Genomic DNA, 14,989 nt, shown 5'->3' on the forward strand with positions numbered 1-14,989 from the left:
TTTTTTTTTTTTTTTAATCAAATTATTAATATAACGTACATCCACAGAATAGGTGGATACAAAATTAGAAAGAGCTTCTCTCTTCTGTGAATTAGAATAAGTAGTTTGAGATTGATGAGTGGGGGTATGAATATTTTTAAGGGTTCCATATGTCAATTCTGCTAGATCTCTTTTCAATAAAGTGTTCAGCCAGATTGAGATTGTATCTTAAATTCATTTACTGAGATACAAATCTGTTTTAATCATAGATTTTGCCCTTTAGGTAAACTTCTTTTTACCTGTGGGGATGGGCAGAGAAAAATGTTACATAGAATTCAGTGTACGTGGTTTACGGTAAATAGATGTCTCTAAATAGTTACGCTGTCATTTGATACTCAGGTCCAAAAAAATATATCTGTGCAATATCATGTTCTATTGTCAATTTCAACAATCCGGACATTTTGATTAATATATTGATAGAATCCCAAATGGATTTCCTCAGGTCCTGACCATAATAAAAGCCCATTATCAATATATCTGGCCCACCTCAGTATATATTTCTGCCTGCAAAACTTGTTCTTTTGCTGAATTGCAGAAGGAGTGTACAGAATGTGGGACTGAGGATACATTTCTAAAGCTTTCCATGCTTACCATGACAGAGCTACTGATGAGAACCAGATATAACACTAATCTTCCCTCAGTTATGACACTGGGTGTATGATACTGTAGTTCTCTCATCAGAAGGGGTCAGCGGGGCAAGGCCTGGGAGGCAGTATGAGGAGATACGTCTTTGACATGTAGATATTCAGCTTCTACATTTTTCTTGATGGCAAAAGCTGGGCGCAATGAATAATGTGGGCCTAAAAGATGATGGGTTTCCTGAAGAAATGCCAGCAACTTATAATTTTCTGTTTTTGTTACTCTGTATTGTTTTGTTACTCTGTATTGTTTTGCTGTAGTACTCCATGTACAGTTCCTGCTTTTTTTCCCTTTTTGTTCTGCTGTAAAATAGTACTGTACAACCAACAAATTTCTTCACTAATATGCACATTATATCATTTCATTTTAATTGGCACTAGGATATATAAATAAATATAGATTTAATATCAAACAGTTATGCTCTTCCCTACTGCACTTTATAAGATTGTTTAATGGAAGTAATAAGATTTAGACTGAGATTTAGAACATGTTATTTATTAATAGTGCACAACGAAGACCCATTGAAATAAAGGCTAATAGCAGTAATAAATTAAACATTATTAAGCCATTAAAAGTATAAGGCCATGATTTATCCCTCTCCCCCTGTAGACTACGAATGCAGAGTCTGCCAAACTATAGCTGCCAGTCAACCCTACTTAATGCTTCTAAAATTGATAAAGGATATGTTGATGTAAACAGTTATAACGTTTAATGCCCCCCATTCTTGCTTTTATTTCCCTGATGTGTAAGATCACACACACAACCCACCCCGTACTCTTTGGGGTGATTTTGTTTTCCCTTTTCGAAAGCTTAGCTCCTAAACAAAGGAGCACTGCGGTGCTGAGCCGCTGGGCCACTGCCCGCCCCCCTCAGGTTCATTTAACCTGTGAGGGCGAGAGACTCGCACCACGGGTCCCACTATGGCTGGTCCCCCCAAACAATGTTTGGAAGCCGGGGTCCTCGGTTTACCCCTCCCCTCCCTCTCTATCCCTCCTCCAAGTTTGCAAGCATTTGCCACTACCATGTAATAATATGTATATCTCTCGTTGTATATGTTCTCATACCAGATTGTTTCCGAAGACGGATGTACCGACTCTTCAACTATATGTCAGTTATCACTCTGTTCATTTGTATTATAAATCCTTGAACCACCACCATGCTGATTAATATAATATCCCAAAACACCAAGGGCTTAAACACCCCCCGAAAGAGACGTATTGCTCTTTACTGGCAGGAGATATAATCTTGCTACAAGAAACTCACTTGAAAAAGGAGGATCAGTCACTGCTGTTCAGCAATGACTACCCTCTAGTCTACCACTCATCAGCTCCCACGAAAAAAAATGGCGCAGCTACACTTTTCCATAAAAACTTAAACTTCAAAGTAGATAAAATTAAAAGTGATCTCGCTGGGAGAATTCTAATTATTACAGGGTCACTGGACTCCACTGATATAACAATAGTCAACACTTATGCCCCTAACGAAAATCAAGAATCCTTTTTCCAGGAACTAACAAATTTAATTCTCTCTGTCCAGAAAGGCCTTTTAATTTTAGCAGGAGATCTAAACGCAATTATGGACCCATATCTAGATAAATCCCCCAGTCCCCTCCCCTCCCCTCCCCCCCCCCCGCCACAAACAATAGTTCCCTCTACCCGGGGACTTGTATCTATGACCAAGGATCTATTGTTGGTAGACTCCTGGAGATTAGTTAATAGCAATGTAAAGGATTTCTCCTTTTTCTCTCACCCCCATAATAGCTATTCTCGAATTGACTATATCCTAATAGACCAACAAATTAGCGATAATATTTCCTCAGCAGTAATTGCCCCCTCTGCTTGGTCAGACCACTCTACGCTTATAACCAGACTAGTAGGCCTCACTCCCAAAAATATTACAAGGTCGTGGTCCTTGAATGAATCCCTACTACTGAACCTACAAAATTTCCAACTAATAGAAAAAGAACTGGCCCAATACTTTGAATTAAACAATACCCCAGAGGTTTCCTCTTTTACCCTTTGGGAGGCCCACAAATCAGTGATAAGAGGCAAACTGATTGCCCTGACTTCTCAGAAAAAAAAAGAAAAAACAAAACAAATTGAAACACTAACACAAAAACTATCAGAATTAGAATTTATTCATAAGTCAAACCCATCTCGAAAAAATTACAGGCAGATAATCTCAGTGAGGGGAGAACTAAACCTTTTGTTGGTGTCAAACGCAGAAAGAGCTATAAGATGGACCCAACAGAAATACTACGAAAAAAGTAATAAAGCTGATAGAATGCTGGCACGCAAATTAAAGCAAAAACAAGCTAAAGCTAAAATTCACAACATCCACACTAAAAATGGCTCAGTATCCCACAATCCCAAAATTATAAACGACGCATTTAAAGACTATTACACATCCCTATACAACCTACCAGGCCCAATGGGAGACTCGGCTAAAAACAAAAGAGCAATAAAGATTCGAAACTACCTAGCAGAATGCCGACTCCCCACCCTAGATCTGAAGGATATCATAAACCTCGAAAAAAATATAGCGCCCCTGGAAATTATGGACGCCATAAAATCCCTGAAAATTGGGAAGGCCCCTGGTCTGTATGGATTTTCTAATCTTTATTACAAGAAATATTCGACAATGCTCCTCCCATTTCTTACCAAAGTATTTAATGAGATGCTACTAGGCCTTCCCCCTCCTAGGGATACGCTTCGCGCTACCATAGTGGTAATCCCAAAAGAGGGGAAAGATCCTCTGCTGTGCTCTAACTACAGACCTATCTCATTGTTAAATACTGATCTAAAACTTTATGCAAAGATCTTAGCCAACAGATTAAATAATATCCTCCCTAAACTGGTTCATCTGGACCAGGTGGGGTTTGTTCTGGGCAGACAAGCCCTTGACAACACTAGGAGGACAGTGAATCTAATACACGTAGCACAAAACACAAAGTGCCCATCTCTATTACTCTCTTTAGACGCAGAAAAAGCGTTCGATCGATTAGACTGGCAGTTTATGTCAGCTACGCTTTCGCAGATGGGATTCACAGCTAAAATACTAAACAGCATAAACACACTATACTCCACACCAACGGCCATGGTAAGGACGAACAACTCCTTATCTGATCCCTTTTCAATATCAAATGGAACTAGACAGGGTTGTCCGCTCTCAACTCTGTTGTTTGCCTTAGCCATAGAACCATTAGCATGCCGGATAAAGATGAACCCCAATATTGCGGGTATTCCTGTTGGTCAGGAAGAATTCAAAATAGCTCTTTTTGCGGATGATATACTATTGACGCTCTCAAAACCTCTTACATCCCTCCCTAACCTTTTTCATGACCTGTCAGAATTTGGCTCCCTTTCAGGTTATAAAATTAATCATTCCAAATCCATGGCCCTTAGCTTAAATCTCCCTAAAGAATTAGTAAAATTACTCCAACTAAATTTCGATTTTAAATGGAATTCGAACCATATTAAATATCTAGGGGTCCAATTAACAAAAGATTACTCGACTTTATACAACGCAAATTTTAAACCCTTTTTCGTCCAGATAGCTAAGGATTTAACCACTTGGAATCCATATATAATATCCTGGTTTTGGAGAATAACCACCATTAAAATGAATATTCTACCCAGACTCTCCTATCTCTTCCAAACTCTTCCGGTTAAAATCTGTCAGAAAGACCTAAACAATATACAGAAGAAAATTTTGAAGTTTGTCTGGCAAAATAGGCGACCCAAAGTTCGTAGAGATATTCTTTATAAATCCAAATCAGAAGGAGGCTTAGCTCTCCCGAACTTACAAAACTATTATCGAGCCGCACAGTTAGGGCAACTCATTAGCTGGCATTCAAACCCAACCGAGAGGCGGTGGGTCGAGATAGAGGACCTGATTTGTTCCCCATGTAAAATAAAAAATCTCCCCTGGCTCAACAAAAAGTCTAGACCACCTGAGACCTACAAGAACCCGGTGATATCCTTTGCCTGTAATCTCTGGGACTCCCTCAAAACCAAGTTCCAACTAACCGATTCCCCTTCCCTTCAGCAACCACTATTCTTGAACCCCTCCCTTCCTTTTTACTCAGGAAACCCGCACTCCCATACCTGGATTCAAAAAGGACTCACAAGAGTCTAGGATACCCTCACCCAAGGGAAAGTCCCCTATTCGCTTCGCTACAAACAAACCACGATATCCCCTCCTCCGAATTCTTCAGATTTCTCCAGGTTAGGCACTATATCCAATCAGTCTACAAGCCAGGTCAACACCATGCTCTGGCTATGTTTGAGGACTGGTGTCTACACCAACCCCACACAAAGGGCATCATCTCCAGAATATATCACACTTTATCCTCTACCAAGAACAACCAAACCCCCGATAACTATATGGTATCCTGGGAAAATGATCTTAACGTCTGTATAGATCTGGATACCTGGACAAACATCTGGGAAGCTGCTTCCAAAAACTCATCATGCATTGTAATTAAGGAGAATATTTACAAGTTAATATTTAGATGGTATATGACTCCTGCCAGGTTGCACTCTTTTCTCCCAGGCGTTTCCCCTCTGTGCTGGCGCGGTTGTGGTGAAGTGGGGAATATACTGCACATATTCTGGTCATGCCCCAAAATCCAACAAACATGGACGGAAGTGATCACCCTAATACACAAGATACTAGAAATCTCTGTCCCACACGACCCAGTATATATATTACTAGGAAAACCAATGGCTAATATCTCCAAAAAAAAAGCTAGAGTAATATCCCAAATTTTAAACGCTACACGGTGTACAATTGCCAAAAATTGGAAACAACCGCCCCCCCCATCCTTAAATCAAATAAACAACAAAATTTGGCATATAGTCTATATGGAAAAACTCTCAGCCTATCCGAACGACTCTACCTCGCAATTCTCTAATATTTGGGCTCCTTGGTTCCGTCATGCAGGTATATCCCCATATATAGACTAGAATACTTTGAACAGAGTGATACATGTGGTATTTAAATTGTTGAATACAGTGCGATATTGGTACAAATGCTACCCCTTCCCCCCCTCCCCGTTCTCCCTCCTCTCTATTGTTCCACAACCAGTTTATTGGTATTACTGTATCCCCTTTTCCTTTTGTGTAGTATGTTGTGTTTACCTCATTTTGTATGTTTGAAAATGCTCAATAAAAACTTAAGTAATAAAAAAAAAAAGTATAAGGCCATGTAAGTTTGCCAATACATACAGATGCACGTCTACAACGTTGCTATGTTTCTCATACGCCTCAGACAGTATTCTTCAGCATAGACTTTGATTATGTACCTAAATAAAATAACAATAGGAAAGGGAGCACAATATCTTATTTAATATGTGACAGTCATGACATACTGTACATACTTATCAACATAGCGAAAATACCTGACAAAGTACTGTACCTAATTCACTTCAAAGAACCAAGCTAATGGTAATAAAAACATTAGTTATTAGTCAAAAGCGTCTTAAAATACTGTAAGTAGTGCCAGATTTCAAGAAATATATAAATTGGCAAACAAGCAGGCAAATGTCTTTGGAACACAAAAAAAAGAGGCTTGGCTGGTGTTATATTTAGTTCTTAAAACAGAAGGATGGAGAGTGATTTCAAAATACATCCTGTTACCCAAAAAAGAAAGAAAGGAAACTGTAATGTAAAATGTTGTAGTTCCCCACGTCTAGAGTATATAACTCTATATACAGTAATGTACTAGGAAACTGACATCAGTTTTTAACATCTTGTGTTGGTTCTGCCATTGAGTATTCCTCATTAACTAATTTTATTTCTGTACAAAATGTTTTACCAAAAATTGTACATTGAGAGTTACCTCTCGTTTTAACGTATGTCCTGGGCACAGAGTTATGGTGACAATACATGGTTACTGTAAGTTAAATGAACAGAGGTTATTCTGTACATTCAATTTGCAGACAGTTAGAGATAATATGATTATGGGTGTATGTAACAGTTACAGACAAGATTAAAATGAGAGTCAGCTTAAGGCCTCTGACATAAAAAGCGCGCGCGCGACCGAGCGTGTGATGTCACGCACGCTTCCCTCTCCAGCGATTATTGGCCTGTAGTGTAGGACAGGGGGCGCAAACTTTTTTTCCCCTGCGCTCCCCTGTCCTTTACCGGTATGTAAAGGTTTACATAGGCCCTGCAGCTCCCCCGGCACTTAATTTAAGTGCCTTCGGGAAGCGCGCGGGGCCTCTGTAAACCGCGCGAACCTCCCCCCCCAGGGCAGCCTCGCTCTCCTGGGGGTCACGCCCCCCAGTTTGCGCACCGCTGGTATAGTCGACGGTGCGCACGCTGTGGCTCATGGCGGGGACGTCACGCGCGGTTCTTCCTCATTGGCTGAACCGCGCAAGTGACCGGCCTTCGCGCCGGAAAAAATCTAATTTGTTTGTCTGCCCAAGTTTCTGCAGCGCCGTCTCCTACATGGACGTGCACACGTACGTGCGCAATATGGCCGTGCGTATTGACTGTAGCTATTTTGTATTAGACGCGAGCGACGTCACTCGCGCCGTTTCCCCTACTATGGCCGCAGCCTGGGTCTTGAAATTACTTATAGTGGAGATGGCTTTGAGCGGTCTAAGACGTTTGGCCATGGCCAAACCGCCGCTGACATGACAACTCATGGCCGGGCACCTCGCTACTTTTCGCAGCGGGTACTCCGACCCTGGCGCCATCTTTCAATATACGAGTCCTACGCTTTATTCTGTTCCAGTAAACTGCACCTTTAGAGAAGATAAGGGAGTTTCCTGATTGAGAGTTGACAGCTAGTGATGTACCGGGTACCCGGAACTTACCCGGTACCCGGCCATATTTAAACTACCCGAAAATTACCCAGAACCGGTCTAGGGCGCTGGAACCCGGTGCCGGGTATTTCTGTCCTGTACTGCTCCCTCGTTCCTCCTCCTGCAGAACAGCAGAGCAGCAGAAGAGACGTGCCTGCAGCTGGCGGCGGAGGGTGAGGAGGACGACGGCGACATCCTGCAGCCGGTGGGAGCACAGGACCATGTGAGCAGAGCAGGAGCGGCACTAGAGGAAAGGGAGGAGCTGCGCTGTAGCAGCGGCAGACACCGGAAGTCGGAAGACGTCCGGTTCAGGCCACTGAGGCGCGCTCCTCGCCGGCTGTCCTCTAGTGCCGCTCTTGCTCTGCTCACATGGTCCTCTACTCCCACCGGCTGCAGGATGTCGACGTTGTCCTACTCACCCTCCGCCGCCAGCTGCAAGTACTTCAAACCTACACAAACGGGTACCTGGCTGGGTAATTATTCTTCTTTCCCCGGGTACCTGGTACCCGTTATCCGGTGAATTTTTTTGACCCAGTACATCACTACACAGCAGATAAGACCTGTGAAATGAACATAAAACTCAAGAGAAGAAAAGTGTATTTAAAATGTATAGAACCACAAGCAAAATCTTTATTGTTTAAACGTATTACACTATTTGTGTTTTTCCTTTTCTTTCCGCATATTCCTTGGCCTGACCCATTGTGCCCTAGAGTACCTTATGGTGAAGAATATGAAAGAATAACTACAGTACCTGACATTCTGACTGGCTAATCGGTGCTCACCTATTGTCAGGAATCGGCGTTCTCCACGTTGCCCACACAAAACACCCCCTTCCCGCAGGGAGTCCCTGGACACACAAAACAAACCTGCCTTACCGGCCTCCACGGCTCCTCGCTCCTGCCGCCATCGCGGGATCACTCCCCTCGGCGATTCCTCTGCTCAGCGCTGGGCGCGCCCACGCCCTCCTGCACGCACACCTGCACCATCCACTGGCTCGGTTCACGCGCGTACACGAGTTATGGAGCACACTCAGTCTGCACACTCTTCTTCCCGTCCCCCCGACCTCAGGCTCCGCCCCCGCACGGGCATACTCAGGTTACCAACAAGACTCACCTGGCCTGTTATGCCTGCACCAATCTGCAGTGTCTCCCTGTAGCTCTTCCTGTCCCGCCTCCGTTCCTAATTGGACCTTCCTGCTTTATCTAGCTCCTCTCTGTCTTTGCTCGACATAGTCTCTGTATGGAAGTACTTCTGGATTCTCTCAGTGTTTTCACAGGTTCTGACGCGGCTTGTACGACTACCCCCTCTGGCTCTCGATCTCGGCACTCCTTGGACAACGCTCACTCTGGTAACCCCTTGAACACAGCTTGGACAACGACCTATCTCCACTCTCCACTCCCTGACTTCGGGGAGGCATCCTTCACTCTATCTCTACAACCGGTACCGGCAAGTATTGTCTACCTTACTACACCTGGCCTGGCAACACTTCATACCACACTCCGGACACGCTCCCTTTGCTGCGGGTGCGTGTATTACCACTTCCCCCTTCAGCTCAGGGGACGGGTCTGGTCTGCGGGCAGCACCGGCGTAACACCTATTGGGCAAATCCAATAGGGTTTCCAGCTCCAAGTAACACTCCGGGATTTATGGATATCCCTGCATGAGCACAAGTGGCTAAATAATTTTCATTTTTGTGCTCAAGCAGGGATATCTTTAAATCTGGACTTTTAGTGTTACTTGAGGCCTGGAGTTGAGAACCCCATAAGATTTCACCAACACTTGTGTACCGACGATCCAGCCAAAATATCAGGTACTGTAGCTATTCTTTAATATTCTTCACTGCACATGGTACTTGAGGACTGGACTTGGGGTAGACTGCATGACGATAGTACAGAATGTAGGAAGTAAACCGTCTGAGGACATATGCTACGTTTTTATATAGACCTATTAAACTAATGGGAATTTTATTTTTAAAGCCCAAATAGATATCTACGTTCTTTTTGCTGTCAATACCACGCTATGCCTAGACGCATAACTAGGACCATTGAGCGCGTCAACACAAAGGAGGTTATTCGCTTTCTTTATATTGCTCCAAAATCTTTCATTGACTACACAAGAGAATACATAAAGCAATGTAAGGTGGTATATTCAAAGTATATCCAACACCGAACAATATATTAAAATGTAGTGGGGTATTCTTGAACTGCTATCACATGGAAACTCCCATTGACTGGAAAAAAAGAATTATGTAATCACTAAGCTGCATATGTATATAAAAATAATGCTCATGGATCACATTTTTGTCATGTAAATATAAAAATGACAAAAACAAAGCAAAAATAAACAGATAAATAAATCGTAATAAAACGGAAGAAAAATATTATGATTAAAAAAATAGTAAGTAAAAAAAATTGTTGCCTCCCCGTCGGGGAATCGAACCCCGGTCTCCCGCGTGACAGGCGGGGATACTTACCACTATACTAACGAGGAATTGCATATGTGGCAAAAACTCGCAGATGTTTTCATCTGTACTGAGGAGGATACCGGTAATTGATCAGCAAATCCTAACAAGTTCCGTCATTCGTGAATCATCTACTTGCACACACGCTTACACCAGGCCCTGTGTGCTGGACCATAACCTGATTGTTATCAGACGACTCATCACATTCCCAGACACATGTACATAACAATCACTACGTGCTGTGGGACCTCCGGAACCCAACATGACTGCCGCCTTAAGACTACAACTCCCAGAAATCATTGCTCGGCCGCCCGTCGTGCACCGTTTGCATGCTGGACTCCTCCTCCGCGCTTTATTACTAGCCGCCCCCTCCAGCACCTGGCTGCGCTGTCACGCTGTGTCTGTGTTGCTGTCCGTGCCTGCTCTGTCACGCTGTGTCTGTGTTGCTGTCCGTGCCTGCTCTGTTAGAAGTGTCTGTGCCCGCTTGTGACTTGTGCACCGCTCTCGCCCGCAGAGATCATGGCAGATCCCAGCTCATTCGCCTCTCCGGACCAGTTTATTACCAAGCACTTGAACCTTAAGTTTAACGTTGATTTCGGCAGCCGGGTCATCCGAGCCTCCGCCTCCCTAACCGTGCGGTCCCTGCAGGACGCCCTGACACAGCTGGTACAGTGACCCGGGAGAGGGCTGGAAATGTGGCAGGGAGAGGGGCAGGGTGGTGGAAAGGAGGCAGGGTGGTGGAAATGTGGCAGGGAGAGGGGCAGGAAATGTGGCAGGGAGAGGGGCAGGAAATGTGGCAGGGAGAGGGGCTGGAAATGTGGCAGGGAGAGGGGCTGGAAATGTGGCAGGGAGAGGGGCTGGAAATGTGGCAGGGAGAGGGGCAGGGTGGTGGGAGAGGGGCTGGAAATGTGGCAGGGAGAGGGGCTGGAAATGTGGCAGGGAGAGGGGCTGGGTGGTGGGAGAGGGGCTGGAAATGTGGCAGGGAGAGGGGCTGGAAATGTGGCAGGGGCACTGCAGCCAGCGCACTGCTAATCGGGGCTCATCCGAGAGGACAGCAGGATCACTGCACAGACACAGCTTTGTATTTATGGTTTTCTTTTACTTCTTCTTTGTTTTCCACCTTCATTTATTTTTGTCGCCTGAATGGCCAGTGGCAGCGAAGAGGAAAAATAAGGGTGTAACAGATACATGGGGTGTGGCTGGCTGTGTAAAGATCTTTTGTGCACATGGCTCTTATTATAACAGTTTTGCATCAGGCATATTGCTGTGGGTGGTTGAATGTATTTCTTTTTGTAAAGAAACCAGTTCACTATAGGACTATTTGCAGGAAAGACCGCATGACTCTATCTCCCTACACCCCATCAACACAACGTGCAAACCTACAATTCCAACCAAGCACGATATGGAAAGATAACATCTGCATCTTCCTTACTCCTTCCCCTATAAATAACATTGTGTGCAGCTGCCTAACTCGCAGTGTGCTGAGGTGGATGTGTCACCGCTTTGTGACGGTGGCAATGTACTTATTGTGCTCTATTGAGAGAACCTTAAAGCCAAGTGCATTGTAATCATTTCTACTGACATGGCTGATAGCTCTACCAACCTGTTGTATTACATTTTGTATCATTAAGAATGGCTGATTATTATTTTTCGTCTTTGGTAGTGTCTGGTATGAATTATATATACCCCCCCCCCCCCTCCCCCTTATCCGCTCATCGATTAATATCTAAAACAAAAAGTTTACATTAACCCTCTCGTGGCTAGCCCATTGAAATTGTTAACCACATCTGAGGGAAGGCTGTTCTCTCTGGCACTAAGCCATAGCATTTATATTATTTTACGCACGATGAAACCTTCTTGCCATACTTCACGTCTGCTCAGAATAAACACTGGGAAAAAATCCAAGTGTAGCTGTCTCCGACACTGTTGCTAAACACCAATCTTTTGCAAGGATTTACAGTAAGTTTTGAATTGCAGAACTGCCAAGATCATGTTTCCTGCGGGCCTCTTATGTCAGTTTGTACTACAGTATATAAATAAAGGAGAGCCAGGGATTGCAATGAGTGCATCACAGATTATTGGTGGGTGTACTTGACATATGCGTGCATTAGATATACTGTGCAATAGAAAAGAGGTACTTGTGTTAGTGTGTTATGGAGTGCTGCTGCTGCTGATGATGATGGGCAGAGTGGAAGCTCAGTGAAGGCAAGGTCACTGTTTATGCAGTGAGGGTCACTGCACTTGAAGAGTGAGGCCAAGGTTTCTTTGCAGGGAGGGGGGGAAGCTGTCTGAGGAATTTGAGCAGAAAGTTTTATTTGTGCAGTAATTTAGAACATGTAAATATTTTGTACATTGTTGTTGTATACCAAGTTGGTGTGCGTGTTGGTGGTTTTTAAGTTATTTGATTAATGCTCTTAGTAGAGCGTGAGTCAGCATGCTGTTTGTGACTGATTCCCATGTTTTTCAGGTTTTGGATACCAAGGACCTTACAATAAAAAGTGTTGTTGTGAACGGCCAAAAGGCAACATTTGTTCTTGGGCAGAGCCATAGTTTCAAAGGAACTCCACTGGAAATTACACTTCCCTTTCCACTGACAAGGTACAGTCTTGCCTTTTATTTTCAAGTAATCAAAAATACAGCACATAAGATGCACGGCTCACTAGTTTTTTTTTTTTTTTTTTTTTTTCTGTTGAAGGCCGTAAATTGGAAAGTTAAGATGTGAGAACTACAACAATCTCTCGTCATTGGGGACCGATACGTCATACCACTTTAATAAATCAGTGGGGTTTTTTTATTTTTTTTTATTTTTAACATTTGTGCTGGTTGCTATATTGTACATCCTCCAATCACTGCACCTCTGCATATCCACAGTTGTGTAATGCTGTTACCTACATCAGATGTAGGTATATTAATTCGGCAACATATAGTCTGCATTTAATTAGTGCTTGTTATTAAGCATGGTGACTTGCTGAAATGCCACTGCTATATTGCAACACAATGACTGCTAAATTGTAACACAATGAACTTCTTGGCTACAAAATGAGGCTGACCATGCACCTTCGCTGGAAATTTTAGATTAGTTTGGTCTCAGGAACTGCACTGTGGTGCCGATAAATCTCTCTTAATGATCATACGTTACTCTTTGTACTTTGCAGAGCTGAGACAATGAGCATTTTAACACATAATTTGCCATATACTGTGTAATGACTTCCTTTGCAAATCTGCACAGGAATGATGGATAATTAATCTTCCAAGCATTATTTGTTTCACACAACTGTTCTAGGTACAAAGTCTGTCACATAATCTGCTCTTATTGGCCTTGAAGCTACTATCCTGCTTACTCAGCAGTGTCTTGATAAGTTGCTGGGTTCTTGTGGCGATGTCTTACAGAAGCTAATTGCCAGAACCTTTAAACTCCATGCAATCTAGTGATCTTATTTACAGTGCGTGCCTTACAAATGTCAGCCAGAGGTGACTTCCAATAGATGTAGTCCTACTTGGTAATAATAATTTAGTATGATGTTTCAATAAAGCTGATGCAATTGACATACTGTATAGAACCTACTGTACTATTTTTAACTGCTCAAGACTTGATGATGATTTTAAATGTAGGTCAATGCATGGGTAGAGGGAGATAAATGTATTTACAGTACCTATGTAGCCCTCCTATTACAGATTATAAATATGGGAGTTTAGAACAGGAGAATCCCGAGGTCCAGCAGAGTTGGTGTTGTGGGTAGCTCTTAAACTCTGGCCCTTTTTGTTATTCAGAAGCTGTACCAGACTATATATTTTCTTAATAAATATATACAATCCTATACCTTGAAATATCACTACATTTACTTGGGGATTATGGATAGTTCACGCCAGCAAATAGAATTTTTGTTTTAATATGAATGCAAAATAAAATCGTGCTATATTGCATTAATACCTATACATAATTTTTTAATGTAAACTACTTGGAAAAAATAGAACTATGCTTAAGCAAACCTGTTAATGATCATACAATGAGATTAAATGTCTCGTACAAATACATGCAATATAGACAAATTCCCTTTTTTAGTGCGCTTTGGTTTCTGGTCAGGTCTGACCTTGACTGGTGCATGTTTATTTAATTTGTATAATATTCAAAAGGAGCAGTATATTATGTAATCTTGGAATCCCCACAGACCGTTACTTTGACTCTGTATTTCCACTGTCTTTTCCTCTGCAGCTTATATTTTAGCTGCATTTTCTATGCTTCCCCTTTCCTCTTCTCCCCCCACACCGTGAAAATTTGTCTTTTTGGTTAATTATTCTGTTTGTTTCTCCTTGCTACTTTATATTTTCCTGATATAGCTCTGCTTCTTGTTCTTTGATTTTGTTACCAAAACTGTTTAATGTTTTGGTGATTCACCTTCTTTCCCCCCCACCGCCCTCATTGGCTGAACCGCCAGGGGTCATGGCCAGCGCTCCGTCACAAGTTGTGAGCACAGATTTCCTGTATTCAGAGATCTGTTCGCACAACACACCGGGTAATGTAGCTAGCGGTCCCGGCCCCATTGAGGGGCGGATCTTGTCCCTGCAGCGCACGCCGTAGTGGGTGCTGAAGCTGGGACCTAGCCTTAACTTCCCTTCCAGCGACGCATCGCCATGGTAACCCGGCATCAAATGACGCCGCGGGTCACGTTACCACGGCAAAGTGATGTCACATGACCCCTCACGTCATTTGATACCAGCGCGAGAAGAGCAGGCAAGGGTGCGCACGGGGAAAAGTTTGAGCACCCCTGGTTTAAGGCACGACTAGCTTGATGTATGTATGTTGTGTTTTTTTTAATATATCTCGCACATACACGGTTTCATTACACAGTATTATCTTCAATATTTATTGAAACCAGAAGACTACTGTAGGATTTCACAATCCGATCAGAATGAAAAAGGTTGGGGGCAATTACACAAATGTAGTGATCAGCATTGTTGTAGCTTCACACTAAGGTTGCGCTTATAGTGCCCGGCGACGCGATGTCGCTCCAAAACAAATCCATTGAATCCATCGCATG

The 14,989-nt window shown here is 43.1% G+C and overlaps 1 protein-coding gene and 1 non-coding gene across 2 annotated transcripts in view; one reads left to right on the forward strand and one right to left on the reverse strand.

The window, feature by feature from the left end:
• Window positions 1-9,907: 9,907 nt before the first annotated feature.
• Window positions 9,908-9,979, reverse strand: TRNAD-GUC (transfer RNA aspartic acid (anticodon GUC)). Its single transcript has one exon. It is a non-coding gene; the product is annotated as a tRNA-Asp (tRNA).
• A 317-nt stretch (window positions 9,980-10,296) lies between these two features.
• The window catches only part of LTA4H (leukotriene A4 hydrolase), a 37,505-nt gene continuing 32,812 nt past the window's right edge, over window positions 10,297-14,989 (forward strand). Inside the window, exons 1-2 of the mRNA XM_075600569.1 lie at window positions 10,297-10,616; window positions 12,418-12,548. Coding sequence (XP_075456684.1) covers window positions 10,470-10,616; window positions 12,418-12,548 — 278 coding nt within the window. The 5' untranslated portion in view covers window positions 10,297-10,469. The remainder of the gene's footprint in view (window positions 10,617-12,417; window positions 12,549-14,989) is intronic.

Source organism: Ascaphus truei, chromosome 5 (genome assembly GCF_040206685.1).
Source record: "Ascaphus truei isolate aAscTru1 chromosome 5, aAscTru1.hap1, whole genome shotgun sequence".
Taxonomy (NCBI): domain Eukaryota; kingdom Metazoa; phylum Chordata; class Amphibia; order Anura; family Ascaphidae; genus Ascaphus; species Ascaphus truei.